The sequence below is a fragment of the Pleurodeles waltl genome, chromosome 3_1 (assembly GCF_031143425.1).
Source record: "Pleurodeles waltl isolate 20211129_DDA chromosome 3_1, aPleWal1.hap1.20221129, whole genome shotgun sequence".
NCBI lineage: Eukaryota > Metazoa > Chordata > Amphibia > Caudata > Salamandridae > Pleurodeles > Pleurodeles waltl.
Window position 1 is genome coordinate 1,583,140,563 of NC_090440.1, and position 25,539 is coordinate 1,583,166,101.

Below are 25,539 nucleotides of genomic sequence, written 5' to 3' on the forward strand. Positions count from 1 at the left end.
ATTAAGGCAGAGGACGCCTGATATGGTTTACAGAGATATATTTCAAAGTAGGTTGTGGCTTAAAGATTGTGACCAGTTGTTAAATATATATGTGAGATAAGCCAGTGCTTCTGTTGACAATAGATTATCCACCAATAGATCTCTGGGCACCTACCTATCTTAACTAGTTGTATTACACTTTGATAGGCAACATTCTGTGTAACAAGGACATTTAAAATGTGTGGATGTTTATTTTCATAACTTCGATGAACATTTTGAAGCATTGCAGATAGCTGAATAATGTAGAATTTTGAAGTGGTTTAAATCACAGTGGTGTAAGCATCTCTAAGGTTCTATGCCAGTGTGCTTATCTCAGGCGTGTGTGGTGTATTTTACCAAACTACAGAGGGTTGGCCATAACCCTGGCAGAAGGTGACTTAGCAGTCGTAAATGCATACCTGTCAACCATGTGAAGTCTTTAAAAGGGTATGCCATTAAGGTACAGACTCTTCTTTGGAGGGTGTTCAAAGTTAAAAAATGGGGTGACCCCATTTGTTAGGTGGGTGAATGTTCGCTTCTCTCATGTTAAAAATTGTTCTGCCAGTTCCTGTAACTGGGTCTTAAGCATGCCAATAGGAGAAGTGGATGTTGCTTGCACAACAAGCATGTGGCTGCAACTACAATGAGGGGTTCCATTTTGTATTGAACATATTCTGTATGGTACCTGAGATGGAGGCTTTGAGGGAAAGCCCAGGCAGCAAATGCATATTGCACAGCTTTCCACTTCAAAACCTTCCAAGGATCCCTTTCAGTAGGTCAAACACTTAAATGTTGGTGATATTAAGAAAGGAGACAAAGGGCTACTATATAGCCCCCCCGATCCATTGCTTAATGGGAAATTATACCCTCACAGGTTAACAGGTAGTTAAATGCAACAGCCTCCCTTGCCTTTTTGCTGTTGTTTTGGTGTGCTCCTTAGAAGTGACTCCCAGCTTCCCACAGCTGTCACAAATCCCATGGCTGGATCAGTCCACATGGAATTCACGAAAATGCAGGACTGCTCAAAACTGGTTGCAAAATGAAACTGCTGGACTAGTCAAGAACTGGCTGAAACTGGGGTGTGAAGGCAAGGCAGGAATTGCAAGTTGTTGTGCCTGGATGTCATGACAAACATCCTGGAGTTCCACATCATTGTCAACCCAAGATTACCTTTTTCAGGAACTGTGAGGATCTCAGATGAGGCAAAGTGCCACCAACGCTACGACAGACTGAGTGATCTTCATCTAAAGATTGTGAGTTCAGTCTGATTGTGTCCCAGGCATGTTTCTATGGCAGAGGTGACAACTGTGGCTGAAGGTGTTCTGAAATGGAGGTGCCAAAAGCACTGTAACAGCAGCAACTGTTGACACTGATTGTCTTTGACGAGATCTCCAAGCCCTGAAGAGAAGCCCAAGGATGTAGGAGTTGGGAGTGAGCCTGAAGAAAACCCAAGTGAAAAGATCCCGGACAGTGATCTCTGCACCACCCACACATCTGAAACTGGCTTGTGCTGGTGGTGCTGTTGCTTACTTTAGGTCACAGACAACTTACCAACTTGTGGCACAAACCCCATAATTTGTGCTGGGCCTACTAATGAAGCATCCTTACTGGTGGGCCATACCAGATGCATTCCACCAGAGCAGAAAAAACCCCACTGATAAAACACACCCAATTAGCGCATGTGAAAGGACTTGACAAACTTCTAACTCCGAGACAGAAAAATGACACTGACATTGTTCTCTGATGAGAACAACAAGTAAAGCCAAGTGGGCTTTGATTGAATATTTTGTTGTGACTGCCAGTGACCAGAGCAACAAGCAATATTCCAGCAAGGCAGCACAAGATTCCCTTTTACAGGTCCAGGGGCTAAGGTAACGTATCCTAGACTCAAATTCAAACAAATTCCACAGAATAGAATTAATAAAGGCATTGTTCAGTTAAGAAACTAAATATCTGTTGCATGTTTAATATTTAGAATGAGAGTACCTTGTCCTGATTAACATTTCTCAATACAAACTTGTAGTTAAGGATAATAGGCTGCGTTTTGGATAATATGTATAATATGGAAAGAATAGTCAAAGAGGAAACAGGAGGGACTTTGTGGTAAAAGAAATATATGTATGTATAAACTAAATTGATATGCTTATGTGTTTTTATATGCGACAGTCCTTTGTGTGAAATATTTACTTATAGCAGAGAACATTAATTTATTTCCTTTTCTCTGTTTCAGTGCTTCTCTTGCTCGACCCCCTCCCCGCTTTCTGTTCCTTAATCCATACATCTGTATTTCTTACTTTACCTCCATAACTCTTCCTGGTGCCAGTTAGTGTTGATGGAAGATTGCAGCACATTACATAATGTGGAGTGAGCAGACTAGAATTTCTACTAAAGATATGTTTTGAGGTCGCACAACTGAACTAATATTCTTACTGAGACTGTAACAGTATTTACCTCTGTCTGCAGCTTTTGTACTGTGTGAAAGCTACCAATTTGAGTTTCCTGGCCCTCCTTTTAATGTTCATATACAGACTGTTAATTGAGACGTGAATTATGCTATTGGAACTGTTCCTTAGGAAATAGATTTTCAGAAAAAGGTAAAGTCGGGATTGCATCCCTTTCAGGGTGCCATGCCTACAGAACACTGCCTGTGGCTTAGGTAAGTCACCCCTCTAGCATGCCTTACAGCCTCAAGGAAGGGTGCACTATACCACAGGTGAGGGCACAGCTGCATGAGCAATATGCCCCTACTGTGTCTATGTCCATTCTTAGACATTGTAAGTGCTATGTGGCCACATTGAGTACCTAGTATGGGAGTTTGTCATTACAAACTCCACAGCTCCATGATGGCTTAGCTGAAGACTGGAAAGTTTGATATCAAGCTTCCCAGCACAATAAACCCACACTGATGCCACTGTTGGATGAAAAATGCACCCTGAGGAGATAGATATCCCCAGTATTTCATCCAACCCACTAGTGCAAGATTGACTGGTCTATGCTAGCCTGCCACAGGTTTCTGATCCCACAGGGTGAGAGCCTTTGTGTTCTCTGGGGTCAGGAACAAAACCTGCTATGGGTGGAGGTGCTTGGCACCTCCCCCTTGCAGGAACTGCAGCACTTGGTGAGGAGCCTCAATGGATCCTGCCTCATGTTACACTGTCCCAGGGTGCTCCAGCTAGTGGAGATGCCCACCCCCCCGAACCAGGCCCCACTTTTGGCGGCAGGTCCGGCGGGAAGATTAGTGAACACCCGGAGGTGTTCCCACCCCAGCTAGGACCATCTCTAAGGTGCCCAGTGCTGAGGTGAACCCTTCCTGGTAGAATCCTCCATCTCGTCTTGGAGGATGTTAGCCAATAGTGTTAGAAATGTGACCTCCTCCCCAGAGGGAATGGGCACAGAAAAAATGTGTAGCCACCCTTAGGGACAGTAGCCCCCTTTGAAAAGCATTGGGTGCCCTACACTATGTTTTCACCCAGCTTCCGGACGTCCCGGTGCCGCTGACTGTGTGTGTTTGATGCTGACCGGTGGCCCCCTCTGGTGCTGATCTAAACCCCCCGAAGTGGCGGGTACTTACCAGCACGCTGCTTTCCTCTACTTGCCCCCCTGTCTCCATAGGATTCTATTGTGTGCCCAACACCAGCTTTGACCTCTGCACCCAGCTGGCCCTGTGTTGCTGGTGGTACACCCTGGGTGTCTTCCTAAACTGTACCTTGTGGACACCTTAGCCCCCAGAGACTGGGATCGGAAGTTTGGTACTTAACCTGTAAACTGTGTTGTTACTTTTCCTCCCTTAAGACTGCATTACTGTCTATGAGAAATTGCGCTAATTTGTCCACTTTTGAAAATGAAAAGTATTCTGTTGTATAAAATTATTAAGCAATCTGGATGCCGATGGAGATCCTTCTGAGTAACTTTAAGTTCGGTGGCATGTGTAGCTGCAGATACACATGCTGTGCACAGTCCGCCGTCTGGTGTTGGGCTCGGAGTGTTACAAGTTGTTTTTCTTCGAAGAAGTCTTTTCGAGTCACGAGACCGAGGGACTCCTCCCCTTTCGATTCCATTGCGCATGGGCGTCGACTCCATCTTAGATTGGTTTTTTTCCGCCATCGGGTTCGGACGTGTTCCTTTTCGCTCCGTGTTTCGGTCGGAAAATATCCTTATACGGATCAACATTTGGTCTGTAACTTGTGCCTGTCCCCCGGGCACAAGGAGGATACGTGCGAAGCCTGTCGCGCGTTTCGGTCGAGAAAAACGCTCAGAGACCGAAGAGCCAGGAGATTGCAGATGGCGTCCATGCCGACAGGACAACAACGGTTCGAGGAGGAGGAAGAACAAACTTTCTCCATCTACGAGTCGGATTCCGAAGAATTCGACGTCGAAGAACAACCATCCGTGAGTAAGACGTCGAAACAAACATCACAAGATAAAACTGACAAAGCCCAGGGGACGCCACCGCCAACAGGCCATGGCTTAACCCGGAAAGTAGGTGACCGTACATCGGCACCGAAAAAGGGCGAGCTGGTGTCGAAGTCGTCCGACTCAGGTCGAGACACAGGCACGCAGCAATCTCGGGACCGAGAGAGTGGTGCAGAAAGGGGTCGACACAGAGACAGCGGCACCGAAGATGGTCGGCACCGACAGGGCACGACGCCGAAAAGAAGAAAGATCTTGTCGGAGCCGAAAAAATCCAGAGACACGGTTTCGGTGCCGAAACACCCGGCAACCGAACCGAAAACCGGTTCCTACTCAGAGGAACAAGGACTGTCCTCTCAACTAAAAAAACACAGATTTGAGGAGGAATTACAAACAAAAGAACCAGATCACACGCAAAAGCGGATCTTTATCCAAAAAGATACAGGGAAGATCAGCACTCTTCCCCCAATCAAAAGGAAAATAAAACTTTACTTCCAGCAAGGAGACAAGCAACCACAAGCAAAGGTGGTAAAGAAGGTAACTCCACCACCCTCTCCACCACCGCCAGCTCATGCATCACCGGCACAAACTCCATCACACTCACCAGCTCATACCACCATGAGCCAGGATGATCCGGATGCATGGGACCTCTACGACGCTCCAGTATCGGACAATAGCCCGGAGTCGTACCCAACTAAACCCTCACCACCTGAGGACAGTACATCATATGCACAGGTGGTAGCTAGGGCAGCCGAATTTCATAATGTATCGCTACATTCGGAGCCTATTGAGGATGACTTCCTTTTTAACACCCTGTCCTCCACACATAGCCATTATCAAAGCCTTCCCATGCTCCCAGGAATGCTAAGGCACTCTAAACAGATATTTCAGGAGCCAGTTAAAAGCAGAGCCATAAATCCAAGGGTGGAGAAAAAATACAAGGCACCGCCCACAGACCCTGTTTTTATTACATCACAACTGGCACCAGATTCAGTAGTTGTGGGAGCAGCTCGTAAGAGAGCCAACTCGCATACATCAGGCGACGCACCACCTCCAGACAAGGAGAGCCGCAAATTTGATGCAGCAGGAAAAAGGGTTGCAGCACAAGCGGCAAATCAGTGGCGCATCGCCAACTCGCAAGCACTCCTAGCGAGATACGACAGGGCTCATTGGGATGAGATGCAACATTTCATCGAACACCTCCCCAAAGAGTTCCAAAAACGAGCGCAACAGGTGGTGGAAGAGGGACAAAGTATCTCTAACAACCAGATACGGTCTTCTATGGATGCAGCGGATACAGCTGCAAGAACAATAAATACTGCAGTCACTATAAGGAGGCACGCATGGCTGCGCACATCTGGGTTCAAACCCGAAATCCAACAGGCTGTGCTCAATATGCCGTTTAATGAACAACAATTGTTTGGGCCGGAGGTGGACACCGCAATTGAAAAATTAAAAAAGGACACCGACACAGCCAAAGCCATGGGCGCACTCTACTCCCCGCAGGGCAGAGGCACATTTGGCACATTTCGTAAAACAACTTTTAGGGGAGGGTTTCGAGGTCAACCCACAGAAACCAGCACCTCACAAACAAGACCACCTACCTACCAGGGACAATATCAAAGGGGAGGTTTTCGGGGACAATACAGAGGGGGCCAATTCCCAAGAAACAGGGGAAAATTTCAGGGTCCCAAAACCCCTCAAAATAAATATTGACTCACAAGTCACACAACCCCTTCACACAACACCAGTGGAGGGAAGACTAAGCCAGTTCTACAAATCTTGGGAGGGAATAACAACAGACACTTGGGTCTTAGCAATTATCCAACATGGTTATTGCATAGAATTTCTCCAACTCCCTCCAAACGTCCCACCGAAAACACACAATATGTCAAAACAGCATATAGACCTTCTAGGACTAGAAGTTCAAGCATTACTGCAAAAGAACGCAATAGAATTAGTACCAGGTCGACAAAAGAACACAGGAGTTTACTCACTGTACTTTCTCATACCGAAAAAAGACAAAACTCTAAGACCAATACTAGATCTCAGAACACTAAACACCTACATCAAATCAGACCACTTTCACATGGTCACACTACAAGACGTAATCCCACTGCTCAAACAGCAAGACTACATGACAACATTAGATCTAAAAGATGCGTATTTCCATATACCAATACATCCTTCGCACAGGAAATACCTAAGGTTCGTATTCAACGGAATACATTACCAATTCAAAGTGTTGCCATTCGGAATAACAACTGCGCCAAGAGTCTTTACAAAGTGCCTAGCAGTAGTAGCTGCACATATCAGAAGGCAGCAAATACAAGTGTTCCCTTACTTAGACGACTGGTTAATCAAGACCAACACGCTAACAAAGTGTTCACATCAAACAAATTATGTTATACAAACCCTTCACAAGCTGGGTTTCTCCATCAACTATGCAAAGTCACACCTTTTGCCGTGTCAGACACAGCAATACTTAGGAGCGACAATCAACACAACAAAAGGGATAGCCACTCCAAGTCCACAAAGGGTTCAAACATTTCACAAGGTAATACAGGCCATGTATCCAACACAAAAGATACAAGCAAAAATAGTATTAAAACTCCTGGGCATGATGTCTTCATGCATTCATGCATAGCCATTGTCCCATACGCAAGGTTGTACATGCGGCCCTTACAACAGTGCCTAGCATCACAATGGTCACAAGCACAGGGTCAACTTCTAGATCTGGTGTTGATAGACCGCCAAACATACATCTCGCTTCTATGGTGGAACAGTACAAATTTAAACAAAGGGCGGCCTTTCCAAGACCCAGTGCCAACATACGTTATAACAACGGATGCTTCCATGACAGGGTGGGGAGCTCACCTCAATCAACACAGCATCCAAGGACAATGGGACATTCATCAAAGAAAGTTCCACATAAATCACTTAGAACTGTTAGCAGTATTTCTAGCGTTGAAAGCATTTCAACCCATGATAACCCACAAATACATTCTTGTCAAAACAGACAACATGACGACAATGTATTATTTAAACAAACAGGGGGACACACACTTGACACAGTTGTGTCTCCTAACGCAAAAAATATGGCATTGGGCAATTCACAACCATATTCGCCTAATAGCACAATTTATTCCAGGGATCCAGAACCAACTAGCAGACAATCTCTCTCGGGATCACCAACAAGTCCACGAATGGGAAATTCACCCCCAATTACTGAACACTTACTTTCAAATTTGGGGAACACCTCAAATAGATCTATTTGCAACAAAAGAAAACGCAAAATGCCAAAATTTCGCATCCAGGTACCCACACCGGCACTCCCAAGGCAATGCTCTATGGATGAATTGGTCAGGGATATTTGCGTACGCTTTTCCCCCTCTCCCTCTCCTTCCATATCTAGTAAACAGATTGAGTCAAAACAAACTCAAACTCATACTAATAGCACCAACATGGGCAAGACAACCTTGGTATACGACACTACTAGACCTGTCAGTAGTACCTCATGTCAAACTACCCAACAAACCAGATCTGTTAACACAACACAAACAACAGATCAGGCATCCACACCCAGCATCGCTGAATCTAGCAATTTGGCTCCTGAAATCCTAGAATTTGGACACTTGAACCTCACACAAGAATGTATGGAGGTCATAAAACAAGCTAGAAAACCTTCCACTAGACACTGCTATGCAAGTAAATGGAAAAGATTTGTTTATTACTGCTATAATAATCAAATTCAACCATTGCATGCATCTCCAAAAGATGTAGTAGGATATTTACTACATTTGCAAAAATCAAATCTAGCTTTCTCTTCCATAAAGATACATCTCGCCGCAATATCTGCTTAACTGCAGATTACTCATTCAACTTCCCTGTTTAGAATACCTGTCATTAAAGCGTTTATGGAAGGCCTAAAAAAAATTATACCACCTGTTCCTTCATGGAACCTCAACATTGTCTTAACAAGGCTCATGGGTCCACCTTTCGAACCCATGCATTCTTGTGAAATGCAATACTTAACGTGGAAAGTTGCATTTCTCATTGCCATCACATCTCTAAGAAGAGTAAGTGAAATATAGGCCTTTACCATACAAGAACCATTTATTCAAATACACAAGAATAAAGTAGTTCTAAGAACAAATCCAAAATTCTTACCAAAGGTTATCTCACCATTCCACTTAAATCAAACAGTAGAATGACCAGTGTTCTTCCCACAGCCAGATTCAATAGTTGAAAGAGCACTACATACATTAGACATCAAAAGAGCACTAATGTACTACATTGACAGAACAAAAGTATTTAGAAAGACAAAACAACTATTTATTGCCTTTCAAAAACCTCATACAGGAAATCCAATTTCAAAACAAGGTATTGCCAGATGGATAGTTAGGTGCATCCAAACCTGCTATCTTAAAGCAAAGAGACAGCTGCCTATTACACCAAAGGCACACTCAACCAGAAAGAAAGGTGCTACTATGGCCTTTCTAGGAAATATTCCAATGAACGAAATATGTAAGGCAGCAACATGGCCTACGCCTCATACATTTACTAAGCACTACTGTGTAGATGTGTTATCTGCACAACAAGCCACAGTAGGTCAAGCTGTACTAAGAACTTTATTTCAAACTACTTCAACTCCTACAGGCTGAACCACCGCTTTTGGGGAGATAACTGCTTACTAGTCTATGCACAGCATGTGTATCTGCAGCTACACATGCCACCGAACGGAAAATGTCACTTACCCAGTGTTCATCTGTTCGTGGCATTAGTCGCTGCAGATTCACATGCGCCCACCCGCCTCCCTGGGAGCCTGTAGCCGTTTAGAAGTAGATCTTCAACATTTGTACATTTGTAAATATATTACTTTAACCTTCATTTTGTACATACGTATTCATTCCATTGCATGGGCACTATTACTAGCATACTCAACTCCTACCTCACCCTCTGCGGGGAAAACAATCTAAGATGGAGTCGACGCCCATGCGCAATGGAATCGAAAGGGGAGGAGTCCCTCGGTCTCGTGACTCGAAAAGACTTCTTTGAAGAAAAACAACTTGTAACACTCCGAGCCCAACACCAGACGGCGGACTGTGCACAGCATGTGAATCTGCGGCGACTAATGCCACGAACAGATGTACACTGGGTAAGTGCCATTTTCCTTACAACCTTTCCTACATGACTTCTCCCTCGCCAGCTTCACTGCAACTGACGTGAGTTCAAAATCCACATTCCACATCTCCCCAGCTCTATTACATCATACGTACAACACAACCTTCTCCCTTAATAACAAGAACATATTATCAAAAAAACTATTTACATGAAGAATATAGGTAAATATATGCACACATTTTTTTTTTTTAAATTACTTGTATTTTACAAATATACAAAAATGAATAATTGAAGAACAAATGGAAACTTTGCATAAACCATGAATAAAAGAATACACACCATTTTACTTTTCTTGTTCCCTTACATAATCTTGTAAATAAGTTGGTGATCTCCTGTCTCTTTGCACCTTTTCCTAACCTCATCCACCCTCATACTAGTTTCATTTCCACGTAAGGGGGCATCTGGTCACACACATTCATCTCAGTCACTTCTTCCAACTCCGACAATGCTCTATTCTCATTCATCAACATGAATCCGCTACTACCCTCGCCACCATCTGCATCAACACTTCCATCCCTTCCTTTTCTTTGATATAGAGCCATTGTCTGTTTGTTCCACTTATCGTTGTTTTGAAGTACCATATACCAATCAGAAACTTGTTCAACTTTGTATGGACCATTAAACTTGATTAAACCCTTTCCCAGATGATCATCTCTCACTTTCACTCAATCTGCTGTTTGAATGCCTGTTGTCTTGTTTCTCGAAACAAGGTATTTGTTCTTGATGTTTCCTTTCAACCAGCTAGGCACCAGTTTTATTTGAGGTTTCTGCCCTTTCATTAACTCAAAGGGCGATTTACCAATTTCTCTACCCTCAGTGGTGCAGTATGCCCACAACATCATCTCAGCTGCCTCACACACTTCCAACTTGTTGCGAACTGCTAACTGTATGGTGCCCTTTACCATGCGGTACATGTGTTCTGCCATCAAATTCGCTTGCAAATTGTAGAGAGACATGCAATGATGTTTTATGCCGTATGCCTCCAAAAGTTCCCTCATTTCTGTAGACATAAGCTGAGTGCCATTATCAGTTATCAACGTATGCGGAAAGCCCTCCCTTCTAAACAGCTCCCTCAATACCTTGATGGTGTTCTTCGTAGACACCTCCCTCATATATTTTACTTCTAACAATTTTGAAGATACATCAACTCAAATTCTCCCTCATCCCCGTAAGAGGACCAATGAAATCCATACATACACTATGCCACGGTTCGTTAGGACCCTGAATATGATTAAAATCAGACTGTGCACTAACGCTCAATCTCTTTCCCCCCTAACAATATGTCCCAGGCGTTGGGCGATAGGAATTCCACATCCTTGACCGACACAAGTAGAGCATTGGGTTTTGGTAAGGCTAAACATTTGATGGCCCTATGGACTAGCCGCTCCAAGTTTATACTAAGAATTTATTTAAACGACAAGGGGATTGTGAATTCACTGGTTAACTCCACCAGTTGTTTGCAATGTGCCAATTTGAGCTCCTTATTTAGAAGAAACTCAATGTAGGTAGCACTTGAGTTTTTTGGCTTTTATAGTGGTTGTCAGGTATACTCCCTCCTCGCACATTAATAACGGGACATATTTAATACCCTATCATGGGTAACTATGCTAATGCGAGGTTATTCCACAGCAAGTTACCGTAAGTGCTTGTGTCTACTGTTTTTCAATAGTATTGTGACCACAAAAGAAGGCTTGACTGCAATGAGATTTTATTATGCTGTATTTTTAATCTTAACATGATTTTAAGTATTTGTATGTGTATCACTTATCTGTGTTGTACTTTTATGATCTTAGTGACCGAAATAAAGTTTGTGGTATTGTGTAATGAGAGCCAGTGTCCACCATTAACACTACATCTCTCCCATGAATGTTAAACCACACCTTAGACCTACTCTCCCTCCTCTCCATTTCAACATCATCACCCACACTCAATATACGGTCTTGACATAAATCTAATTTGAATCGTACGAGTCAGCCACCACCGTTATTTTACACTTAGACCATTCTTTGCACATGCGTGCATAATGGCCTTTATGCCCGCATTACCTGCACTCTTTAATAATGGCAAAACATAACTTGTAATCACTTCCATGAAAATTGCTACCAAATCTATTACACCCTTTAGTATAATTTTTGTGAGTGTGATTCTTTTGTGGTTCAGGGCTCGAAAAATCCACTCGACCACTCGCGTTGGCGAGTCTTATTTGATCAGGTTGGGTTAATTTTAATACTTACTCATACCATCTGACGAGTTGACACTGAACAGGTGTTCTGTTCAGTTGAAAAGATGAGGGGCAATAAAAGATGCCTTTAAATGTTGTTTTTATGTCACATTTGCTCTGTGTTCACAGACCGAGGTCAAAAGTAAGTTTTTCTTACGATTAATTTTCCTTCTGACTGCAGAGTTCCAGGACTTATGTAAGGTGACCTGTGTGACCTGCTGCTTAGAATGTAAAATAAAAGGATATAGGGTGTTAGGTTTTTCCTAACACAACATTTAAATGACTAAGTCAACTGTGCAAACATTTCAAAATATATTTCAGTAGGTGTGAAAGCCCTTTTTTATATTTCTGTGTGATGAAAATATATTTTAATAGGATGAAAAAAATCTGAATACTTTACATGTTGATGTGCAAAGGAAATGTTTTCTGAAACCCAATTTTCACAGATTATTAATACACTATATAGTTTTATCAGTAAATCTGCAAGTTAGTAGATATATCTTGGATCTATTTATTAAAATTGAGTGTTTAAACAAACTGAGGAACACTCCGACCCTGATGGCAATGTTTTTAGTAAACTAAACTAAAAAGTCTTAGGTGATGTGGGCTAGACCTCATGGGTATGTGGGCTAGATTCTTGTGATGCATGCAGCAAACATTAGTCTACTTATTCAAACAAAATAGGGTTTTTGCACTTTGTAAACTGTTTGTCTAAGATCAAGAGTTAAACATTTCAAAACCATTCTACCGTAGTGAGGTTTTCCAGGTAATGCGAGAGTTCTTCCTAAATACTAATGGGGAATATAGAAACAGAGATCGTCCTTGTGAACAACCCACGCCTACGTCACTGAGTCACTTGGGGAACCCCAGCTGAATGGATGCTGCTGTCATTTTGTACTCTAATTTTAAATCTGTAGTTATTCATTACAAAATCCAAAAACTTAAGTCGAAAAGTTTCTGTCATGAAACTCAAATTGCGCATTCCGTGTTTGTAGATGCCCACAGATAAGAGAAGTGAAGCATGCGTATCAGCCTGCGTTTTGTTTGGAAGTTGTTAGCCATAAAAAAAGTCTAGTCTCCTTTAAATGTGTTGATGTGTATTTCTGGGTGTTTTTTTTTTTTCCTATCATATCTTTTGTTTTGTCTTAGGTGCCGCTTACATTGAAGGAATCAGTTTTGTGACTAAACAGTAGCATTTTTACACCAGTTTTATGAAAAAACAACAGCATTTTTTTTTTTGAAAGTGCTGCTTACGTGAAGCATGGCACCGAGCCCCGTAGAGAAAGGAGTGCAGCTTGAATTAAAGGCAAAACCAAAACCAGACGGGAGGAGGGGCTATCACACACTGTAACAGGAGAAAGCGCGACAGTGTGATGGCCAACAAAAATGTTCTCTTAGTGAGACCATAAAACTAAAGCTCGAGTGCAGGAAAACGCTAAACTCATTTTAATGTTTGGTTTAAATAAAAGAACCCGGAAATGTACACCCAAGGAAATTTAAGAAAACAAAACAAAAACAAGCAACCACAATCTTTAACTTGATGATGCCAGGCTTTCTGATTAAAGAAATGCAATAAAATAAAATGTTCATCGCCTTGAGGTGTCACAATGGCACATCAGAAGCCTGCATTTCCCCACCCTACGATCGCCCGAATAAAGTCCTGAGATCATTCAAAGTGACATCCTAAGCCAAACTTCTACAGCTGTAACAACATTTAGGAACGGACGGCTACATGATTCCCCAGTCTGACAAACAACATGGTTTTATTCATAATACAAATGCTAATTAACAGTAACTAAAAGAGTGAACACAGAGGCAACCTCTGTAACTCTTGTCAGTTTTAATCAACATTATTTTCAAGTTTTCATTGCATAAAGCTTTCCATACTTTAACAATACCCGTGGCTAAACATAAAGGCCTTAAAAACTTGATTTACAGAACATCGAGGTGAAAACGTAACATGATACAGATTACGGGAAAAAACTGTCTCGCTGGCATGCACCGCGAGAGTCTCAAGCGCTTATACATACATTCTTTGTCTCCTGCAGTGTATTTCAAAGCCGAGGACACTGTTGCATTAGTGCTTCAGTTTTGCACAGTGAAGCATTCTGAATATGAAAAAGATGTCCTGAGGTTTGTTGGCCTGTTCCATCTATTTGCAATGTATGCCTCCTTATTTTTAAGACTGTCTAGGGCTTCGGTGCGCGCTCGGCTATGGTTACCCGAGATTTACCAGCCTTCTGGGGCAGCAATGAGTGTGACCATACTTATTCCATGTCACGCTGCTCCAAGCGGAAAGACGCTGAAGCTGTAGGGAGAATACAATGTATTATACTGGATTACTTAGTATATTCCTCCATTTGACTATCACACTTTCACCAATGAGCTTAATTGTTAAGTATGAAGTAACTGGTAGTCATGCAAATTGCTCCAATACTGCAGATCGAGTTTGCGCTGTGTAAGACTTGAAAGCGCCATGGAGCGCGAAGGGGCGAGACAAAACAAATTAAAAAGTAGTCCGCTCACAGTAAAGCATATAGGCAATCATGTAATTATCCATGTAACAAGGTCGGTCCCCAAGGCGGTATCGAAGCAGCCTCAAGGTGGGACAAATGTAAAGCATTTACCGATTACATGAAGGGGTTTTTGAAAGGAAAGCCCACGAACAAGTGAAAGTGATGGGGGTGAGATGGACATGGTTAAACGCCCACAATACTAACAACATGGTAGAAGCACTTGCACTCTCGACTTAAAAATGGTTCAACAAAATAAAATAAAAAACTAGTAAACAAGAACTCTCTCAAAACGAACTATAGTGACCAAAGATATATATATATATATATATATATACAAGGCAGATTATACAGGTTCAACATATGCAAAGAACCCCTAACTCACAGACCAAAAATATTAACCAGTATGCAAATGAAACTCCTCATCGAGACTGAGGCATCCAGGGTGTTTGCTGTTGATTAACATAGTGTACCTTGACAGGACTGCGGACAGTTTTTCAGAGACAAACCATTATTTCTGTACAATGATTCCATGATGCTATTACAGTTGCTATGTTTCTGCCTTGATAACTTTTTGATTGGAAAACAATGGTCTAAGCAACTTACAGGGACTGCTATGGAAAGTTGCTTTGCACCTAGCTATACTGGGATTTTTCCCAAGTAACTATAACTCGTGCACTAATGTAACTATAACTCACGCCCCGCCAGCCATAGTTTTCTCATCAGTAATTTCATTACAAATGATGCAGTGATATTAATAAAGATGACCTAGAATATGTCATGAGTGATGTAGTATTTGGGTAATTAGCGGTGCATGATGAGGACATGAGTTACAATTATTTCAGGGCACGACTTATAGTAATTTGAGATAAATATAACTGGCGAATTTGTGTTTTTCCTTTTTTCTAGTGTAAAACGTTACGTTGTTACCAAACATATCACTTAACTATAACATTTCTTTAATCTTTGTTTTAACAATTAATTTCTAGGCTTTTTTAAATGTAAAATAATAATTTGTTTCCCTACACAAAGCCAAAGCCCCTCGCTCCCTAGCCCTCACCCCCCTGCCCTTCATATCCTTCTGCCATCAGAGGTGGGCTACAGGCAGGTGGGGGCTGAGGAAAAGAAGGGTCCCAAAATCAGTATTCTCATGCATCGTCCATAGACGTTTTTTTAGTTTTTGTAAGAAGCACTACTGCAAAAAATTGAACGGAATTTACACGAAATTTGGCAGAAAGCTAGATCTTAATCCAGAAAGTGTGATTTTTGTGTAAATCAGTTCAGTAGTTTTGTAGATAGTAAGCTCCAGTCCCTTCAGCCAGGCCCCCCACAGTGTGGGTTGACTTTATGTATGGTGATAAAATATGACTTGGGGTTAATTTCTTTTTTTCTTTTTTTTTTAGTAGAAATTCCCTGAAAAAAAAAATTGGTTACAGTGATGATATAGTTAGGTGAAAAATTCAGTGCCAATGTAACGTTTTAAACTGAAATTCACCAGTTATAGTTATCTATAATAACTATAACTCGCCCTCACCATGCACTGCTAATTCCCTACCATATTACCTCACTCATGACTTGTTCAGTGACATCATTGGTAATATCACTGCAACATCTGAAATTACATTTTGTATGACAAGTCTCTACATGGGGAGTGCATGACTTACAGTTACCTTAGGGCATGAGTTATAGTTACCAGCAATAACTATAACTGGTGAGTTTAAGTGTTTTTTTTTAGTTTAAACTTTGTTAGCACTGAAACTATTGCCTAACTATAAATGTTACTTTAACCTTTAGATTTTTTTCAGTGAATATATAAACGTACATAGATATGTTTATCTTCTGTGTCATACATTGGAATGTTGTTGTCACAGTTTAAGAACGTATTCTTCTGAAGTGCGGGCCGCTAGTGTGTGGAATTTCTTTTTAAAATACCCTGCTTTATGAAAGCATATCTTTAACAAGTGTTATTTTCTTTTGGAATCACAGCAATTGAATTGTCCTTGCAAGAACAGAAACAACAACAACCAGCAGAAATTAAACCCTTATACCCATCCGTAGATTCACAACAGGATAGTCAGAAGGTACCGAGGAAAGTCCGTGCTTTGTATGATTTTGAAGCAGTTGAGGACAACGAACTTACATTTAAGAGTGGAGAAATAATTATTGTACTAGATGACAGGTATGTTATTGATGCTTTTCAAAATTGTACATATTCTTCCAAATAAGTTAGATTGCATTCTCTAAAGAAATGACAGGAGCTTCTACCTCAGTTTTGTGTTTTCCACCTGAAATTGTGTTAAACAGTTTGAAATAGTGTTAAGCCAATCTTCTGTAAACCAGTTGTGCCTGTATTATATTAAGTGATACCGTTTTAGATCTTGCATAAATGTTCCTTCTTATTTAAATTATTGCTCGGCTTATAGTGACAATTAAGTAGTATGCAATGGTAACCTTTCCACTTGCTCCCCTTCCTTCCAAAAGGGTTGGAGATGTCCCTAACCAGATAAATGTCTAAACTACTTTTACTTAAGCTATGTCAACTTCTATTTGGAAAGGGACCTCTTTGGAGCAATCTCATTTTCATCCCAGCCAGTGGTGCCAGTACACCAGTAGCTGGGAAAAGGACTCACTCTATCTTGGTCTAAGGTTCAGTAGTATCCCTAGTAATGCCAATTAAAAAACCTAATGTAGGGTGCACCATTTATCTGGATGTTTAAATGCATGCAATTGTTTTCAATGCCGTCCCACATGTGATGAGTTGATCACATGGAACACCTAGTGGGAGAAGACTTGGTCCAAGAAAGATATATCTTAACACTCCTACCCTCTAAAATAGAGGGTGATCCATCTGGCTCACAAGTTGTTTCCGCCAGCTTTCAAGACAAGCTCACTACTTATACATACAATATGACAACTCTGTCAAGGCTATGTCTTTGAAATCACAATCAATTTGGGAATGGCTTATAGCCTGGAACTTGCAAATTACAGCCATTCATCTACCAAGTGTCCAAAATGCAGAAGCAGTTTCACACAGCAGCATTATGCAAGAAAATTGTGAATGGGAGTTACACAACAAAATACTGCTCGACATTTACCATGATTGGGACTATCCTCAGATAGACCTCTTTGCTGTTGGAGAAAATAAGAAAATGCCCAGACTTCAGCTTGAGGTATAATCAGCCATGGACCAAAGTAAATTGGTTATGATAGGCTGGTCAGATTTGTCTACATGCCTTTCCTCCGATATCCATATGTAATAATCCATATATTACTGCAAGACCAGGGTGACCCTCCTAGGGCCAGTGGTGATTCATTGATCAAAACCTGCTAGAATTACCACACAGGAGACTTGTGTGCAGATTGGACAACTTCAGGGGCAAGGTTCTGCATCCCACCAGGACTTCCTACCTTTTTAAGTGGAAGCTGTTCCTACCTGGTGCACCCAGGACAATTTTGATCTGAACTAATGCATAGCTGCATTACTTGATTCATCCTCCATATCAAGATCAAAAGAGTACACCCTCTTAGATTAAGGTATGTCTTGCAGCCATGCAGTTCAAAGGTTTTTGGAAAAAAAAAACTACACAAACCTGTATCAAAATCCAAAGTCGATTTTCTTGAAAGTACTTTATTACCTCTGTCTAGATGAGGGATGGGCTTGTTACCATATTCAGTGCTTATGGCTAATAATGAAGATCACATGGAGGAGAGGGAAAAGTTACTTATCCCTAGAAGAGAACTTGGATTATGTGTATCTTCATTACAGTCCTTAGTAAACCTCACTCCTCCCAGAGTAAAGAAGATGGTATATTCTAGTGGGTTTTCATACCCAGGTTGCTTCTTTTCCAGTAACAATGAGCTGACAACTGTCACAAACACGGAATGAAGGGATAATGGTAGTATGTGCGCACTTAAAGGAGCAGTGTCAGTTTTCTAGCCATTTCTATCTACATTGTTCATCTTTCCTGTCTTGCTCATTATTTGAAAAGAAGGTTTGCTAAATAATTTACCTAATACAATTTTTTTTTTTTTTATTATTTTTATTATTGATAGGCTTTTAGTTAACAGAAACAAAATTAAATCACCCAATACAGACTTTCTGTAGGTTGCCAAAAATTAAACATTTGGTGTTAAATTATCTTTTTTAATTGAAAAGCAATGTATATGTTTTTACATGTGTTTTAAGTGCTCTGGGGTGCCTTTGTGTGGGAAAGTCAATTTGGTGCTTATGATTTATGTTGGAGATTCCACTGAGGAGAACTCAGATTACATTTCACATCTCAGTCATTTTTCTCTTCCATGCAGTAGACGTAGAGGGGATTGGTACCTGTGTCTTTTGTTAGCTGTATTACAGAATAGTCTGAAGGCAAGCTTTGGATAGAAAAATTCAAACCTAGGCACACTAACAGAATAGACAGGAGCACAACATGCTCTGGTGAAAGCCAACAGCTCTATTAAAAGTGCTTCATCCTTATTCCATCTAGTATAAACATTAACTTTTATCTTGCCATGTTGACAGCTACAAAACTACTACCATTATATTGCTTCGTTTATACCAGACAGCTGCAGCTAAATCCACAAAACTGTTCATTGGGATCTTTCAGGGGCCTGTTTTCATGGAGAAGGTTATATCAAAACTAAACCTTCGTAGAAGATGATGACATTCATGGTGACATGCAGGCTTCTGACTTACCCAGTTAACAATAGGAAGCAAGTTACTTACCACAACTAAAGTTCTCCATTGTTGGTATACTGAACTATTTCTTGCCTGGCCGGTATTCCTCGATAGTCTATGTTTAAAAAGTAGTATCCATATAAATTCACTTAACATTATTTCAGCTATGCATTATGTCAATCCGTACACTTGATATGGTACCAGAATATTGTCCTAAATGTAGTTTACAAATTTACAAAAATATATCTCCGTTGGAGCTAGAAATACACATATTCCCCCTGATGGGCAATATTTAGGTCACAATATTTGTCAATAAAATTGTTTCTGACAACAGCATTCTGTCATACAGCCAGCTGCCTCACTATATAGCCTGCACTCAAGCCAGTAAGGTAGAATCAACTTTGCACACTACACTCCCCAGTGGCATCCAGAGCTCAAATGTTCGTAACGCGTGCAATAAGAAAAGGGGCCTCATACTAAACGGACCAAAGAGGTTTGTTGTGTGAATTTGCAACAGATAGCAACACTGGAAAACTGAAATTACAAGTAAGAAACTTATTCATCATACAGTATTTGGATCATTCATACATTCACATGCTTGAGTTCTGACTAGAAAAGCAGTGTTGAGAATAGAAACAGTACAAGGCTTATGTGAGCCTAACTGTACTGAAACAGGTTTCTAAGAACTGTCTGTCCCACCTCACCATCTGATTTTTAACAGTAGTTGCAAACATAAATACCTGGTGAACACATGATGGATGCCTATGTTTACTACTTTACAGGTGTCAGTATTATGTGCAGCAGTGAAGAATGCCTGTATAGCTCCATGTATCTTGGGCATGGGCTCTTGCTCTGTACCTTCATCGGCTTGCCATCCTTGGCTTGTTAGAACATAACGTATGCTGTAATCCAATGAGAAAACCATTGTATGAATGTGGCTGGCCTTTTTTTGCCTTTGCTTAAAGAGACAAATAGCTGATGTGACCATTGAAAGTATTTAGCCTGTTCCACAGAAGAATTGTCAAGTTTGGGGCACTAAAATGTTTGTACTTTTTGCAAAAAAAGAAAAAAAAAGTACTAAGCCTGGTCTGTCTATGTAAAACTTAAAGCAGTGCAAGGTTTTATACTGAATGGAGACACCCTCTCAGCCACTGAGGAGGCTGAGTAAAGAATGTTGGCAAGTGCACTTCCTCATTCAGTTGGAACATTATTGGTTCCATTGCTATAAAGTAGGTGTTAGCATCAGGGGTGACTTTGTCCTTGTTGAATTTGATTAAGAGGTGTTTAGCTGGGATTGTGTAGAGCCATTCAACATATCTGGCAGATGTTAAGTAAACAATGAACGCATCCTTCTTGGAAAGCATTTGTAAAGACACCTTCTAAATGGGCTCAAAGGGCTGTTAATGCGATCCCTGGCACAGGATTAAGCTTCTTGGCAATTCAACAACTGATGTTTTGCATCACACATCTCCTGTGTTGCAGGGAATACCCAAAACATCCTTTTCTAAATTTCTTAACAACAAGAGCTGAGTGAGGTGACGTGTTGGCGGACCTGCGATATCTTGGGACTCCCTGTAAATTAACACTTGCATGATGAATACATTTTTTTAAAACTTTAATTATCAGTCTTGTAGAAATAATCCAAACAAGCTACACAGTTTGACACAGTAAAGGACATTCCTCACACAAACACCCCCAAACGAAAAGGGTGAAAGATATGTTAAGACAGAGATCAAGGGAATGGAGGCTCAGGATGACAGGCACACACCGCAGTAACACTATACAATTTCCCCACGAAATACAAACCATAAAAAGATGCATGATGAATACTTAAGCCCTATTCTTCCAGATGTAGTAAATGAGGGAGGATTTCTTTGTTAATGTGGTTGTCACTCACCTGGATGCAATTCTTCAGGCCTAAGGGTTGTCTGAAGAACCAAGCCAAATATCTTTTCCAGCCAGGCTTTTAAATGGAGCTAGTTCTGATTGGGATGAACTCCTTGCCTGGGGATCTGCAAAGAGATACGTTTCTGGTTTGAATGGCATTGGAGTTTTCGCTGATATGTGTCATAGGTCTATGAACTGTCTTGTCCAGGGTGAATCACCAGTATGATTGTGCAGGGTTCATTTTTTTTTATCTTGGGTAGTACTCAAGGATCCTTAGAAAAACTCCAAGGCTAGTTTGTATCTTCTAACATATTTAGATGTAAATTCTCTTCCTGGTGGGACATAGTCTGCTGGGAGATGTTGAAGGTAAGACCCACCTGCCCCTCTCAGTAACCCTTCTTTGATGCATCTTGAGTGATGAGGTCATAGATCTTGTGTATGTTGGCCCCGTCTCTTCTATATTTAGCTTTTGTTTATCAACCATAAGTTTGTTTTGTGACATGTATTACTTGGACACCATTGTACCACCAACCATTGGCATGTTGCTACTGATTGTATGATCCTTCTTGGAGGGCTCACATTCTCATGTGGTTTTGTGGCACTAGCATGATGCAGAGGCTTATAATTTCTATGAAAGCCTCCTATCTTAACATAGAGAATATAGACTTGGTCTGTATATCCCTTGCAGAGGGGACAAGCATTGTGCTGCATTCCAGTGATGAACACTTCCAGTGCTTGTGCAATCTGTGCTGTCTGGAAATAAAGTTTCTTTGCTGGGGTTTAAGTATAGTTTTCCTGCATTCAGTGTTAAACCAGAATGGTGTAAAAGCTGTGGCGTGTTCGGCCTATCCTTTGAGGCTTTGAACACAAACGCCTCTCAGAAATCTGCCATCCAGACATGGGAAGACTTTGGCATTGTAGGTGGACGTCTGCTGCTGATAGGCAAGCTGGCTTGAAACCAGAGGGCACTGCTTTGAACTGGTTGTCCTGACTGTTAGAAATGAGGTCTCTAGTTGGCAGATGTATACACCCTTGTCCGAGCAGGGACCATAATCCTAGTCTGGGTAAATCACAACACAATCCAAATTATCCTCTACCCACCCTCTGGTAGCTTGACACTGAGAAAGCAATCAGGCTTAACTTAGAAGACAATGTGTAAAGTATTAGTGCAATAAATCAAATAGTAACAGTGAAAACACCAAAAAATACATCACACAGGTTTAGAAATAAAAATATAAAAATGACAAAGATCCAATAAGCATAAGTTGAAATATCACTTTTATAAGGTTTAAAAGAGTCTAAAGCCTTAGAAATTAAGTTGTTTCTTTGTTACACACAATACCTGCAATGCGTCAAAAAACAACGATGCACGGAGACCGCAGAGGAGGAGATGCGTGGAATTTTCCGTCACAAGGCAGGCGCTGTGTCAAATTCCGCAGACGTTGCATTGATTTTCGCAGGCTTTGTGCCAATTTTCAATGCACAAGGAGTTTCTTGGAGAGATGAAGTCTTTATTGGCCCTGAGACTTCAGAAACAGGAGGCAAACTAAATCCAAGACCTTGGAAAGTACTTCAGGAGGAAGTCAGAAGGCAGCAGGGCAACAAGTAGGGCAGCAGTCCCTCTCAGCATAGCAGTGTAGATGAGTCCTTTGGGCAACCAGGCAGTTCCTCTGACAGAGTGAAGGTGAAGATCCAGAAGTGTCTGAGTTGGTGGGGTTAGAGTCCCAGTTTATATACCCAAAAACACCTTTGAAGTGGGAAAGACTTCAAAGATTGGTTTTGAAGTGTGCAAGTTCCCCTTTCAGCTCAGTGCTGTCTGCCAAGGTCCCTGTGGTGGGTTATCAGTCCTTTATGTCAGGGCACGCCACTGGCCTTTGAAATGTAAGGGAGAGGCCCTCCACCCTTTCAGCCCAGGAAGACCCATTCAGTAGGGAGATGAATGCAGATCTGACTGAGTATCCTGTGTTTGTTGTTGTCTGGGTGAAATACACAAGGGAGCTGTCAACCACCACAGACCAGACGTGGATTGGAGACGGGCTGTAAGTCACAGATGGTATTAAGTGCAGAGAAATTTCCACTTTCTGAAAGTGCCATTTCTAAAATAGTAATATTAAATCTAACCTTCCGAATAAGCAGGATTTCCTATTACCTTACTGGCCATACTAAATATGTCCTGGTTACTCCTTCCAGATCAGAATCTACCACTCAAAAGTATATGAGGGCAGCCCACTACCAGGATATATAAAACACTTAAGTACATGTCCTACCTATTACCTTCATAGCACTCTGCCGTATGGGTTTCCTAGCGCCTACTTTAGGGGTGACTTATATGTAGCAAAGGAAGGGTTTAAGGCTTGGCAAGCAATTTTAAATGCCAAGTGGAACTGGCAGAGAAACTGCACATACAGGTCTTGCAATGGCAGGCCTGAGACATGGTTAAGGGGCTATTTATGTGGGTGGCACAATCAGTGCTGCAGGCCCACTAGTAGCATTTAATTTACAGGCCAAGGACACATGGAGTGCACTTTACTAGAGACTTACATGTAAAATCAAATATGCCAATTGGATATGAACCAATGTTAACCAATAAGAGAGAGAGCATATGCACTTTAGCACTGGTTAGCAGTGGTAACATGTGCAGAGTCCTAAAACCAGCAAAAACAGTGTCAGAAAAGTGAAGGAAGGCAGGCAGAAAGTTGGGGGACGACCACCCTGAGTCAGTCAGGTCTACCTTTGACCAGCTACATGAAATTGGACAGAGTGGTAGCAGGCGTTTGGCAAAGCATGTTCTTCTCACTTAGTTGTGGACCCTTTGGCTAAGGCTGTTATTCCTGCCTGCTTGCTTCTGGCATTTGTCTGCCGGTGTGGGTAATAAGTCCCATGATTACAGCTGGCCTTTGGAATTGTAAATCTGCTGCCTCTAGGGTTTATAAGTGCCAGAGATGGATAAAAACAGCATAGGGTGATGGTAGGAATGCTTGAATTAATCTCAGCCCCTGGCGAATGCTCAGGCCGCATTCCAATCTATTGTGTTTTTTTACCCACAATGCTGTCAGTTTAGAGCCAGCCATATGCATATCAGTCTTGACCCTGCTCCTCATGGGAGCAGTCCAGCCCGAACTGCCAGGCTAGTTCCTCCCTGAACCGGAACACAAGCAACCTAGTACAAGTTTCACCCTAATTGGGGGTAAGATATATCTATATATGCAATTCAGTCTTGACCCTACTCCTCAAGGGAGCAGTCCAGCCCGAATTGTCAGGCTAAGTCCTCCCTGAACCAAGACACCAGCAACCCAGGACCAGTTTCACCCTAGTTAGGGCTCTTAATACTGGTATGCCTTGGCTCTAGTGACACAATGAGCATGGGACTCCTGTCTAGGCATACCTGGATTACTTAGAGCGGCAAATGCAAAAACAACAAGATGATGGGAGGAACGCTTGAATTATTCTCAGCCACTGGCGAACACTCGCCGCCACTTCTCAATCCATTGATTTTATGCCGGCGATGCACACCCTCACTGGAACCAAGCTATACGTGGCTGATGAGCCTATAACAAGGGCAGCACCGGTCCTGGGTTACTTGTTTTCTGGTTCAGCGAGGTCCTGGCTTGGCAGTTCAGGCTGGACTATTCCCATTCGAGCAGGGACAAGACAGATTTGCATATACACAAGTCCAAACTGAGGTGACTTGATGTGCAAAAGAACAGTGGATTGGGATGCAGCCCGAGTAATTACCAGTCATTAGGATTAATTAAAACATTCCATCCATCACTATTTGTATACTTTATAATATCGCCCCAAGTGGGATGGGTAAGCCCAGGCGTGGGTCTGGTGCACACTGTGTCACTGGAACCAAGCTATAACTGGCTGATGAGCCCATAACAAGGGCGAAACCGGTTCCGAGTTGCTTGATTTCTGGTTCATGGAGGACCTGGCATGGCGATTCAGACTGGCCTGTTCCCATTGGAGCAGAGTCGGGACTGATTTGGGTATAGCTGGATCCAAACTGAGGTGATATAGTGTGCAAAAGATTGATGGATTGAGATGCAGTCCAGGTGATTACTAGTGGCTGAGCTCCATTCAAGCATTCCATCCATCACTTTTTGTATACTTTGAGATAGATTAGTTGCCACGTCTCTGTCCATAGTTCTGAAGTCTTTTGGACAAATCTAATTGGTGTGATTGCATGGTACCTAGAAGTCTTGCAGTATTGGCGTCTGCATTTATGGCCAGAGCATATTTCTTGAAGGAGCTCTGGCCATCAAATGGCATTTCCATGATCTTTGATTGTATTTCTGAGAGTGTATAAGTGCTGTGCAGCACATAGTACTTGTAGATAACAATCATGTTGACCTTCTGACCAACACTGGTGTCTTTTCTAGAAGTATCAGTGAGAACTGCAGTGGTACATTTATTATTCTCAAGGGTGGCTTTTGGGGCCCACAGTCTATGGTCAATTACTCTTGGAGTGGCTTTATGTTGGGCCAGAGTTCTATATCAAATCTAGATAAAAAGGTTTGGCATTGGCCATCTTGGCGAAGGAAGCAGCAGAGGCATTGATTCTCTTGCCCATTGTATCCACTTGTTTTGCTTTATGGGCAAGAGGCATCATGCAGAGATTCGAAGGTTTA

General features: G+C 41.8%; 1 protein-coding gene across 2 annotated transcripts in view; it reads left to right on the top strand.

Annotated features, from left to right (window-relative positions):
* The window catches only part of STAM2 (signal transducing adaptor molecule 2), a 310,306-nt gene that overhangs the window by 142,035 nt on the left and 142,732 nt on the right, over positions 1 to 25,539 (top strand). For both annotated transcript variants that reach the window (XM_069225179.1, XM_069225180.1), the window contains exon 7: positions 16,333 to 16,525. In XM_069225179.1, the coding sequence (XP_069081280.1) occupies positions 16,333 to 16,525 (193 nt within the window). The remainder of the gene's footprint in view (positions 1 to 16,332; positions 16,526 to 25,539) is intronic.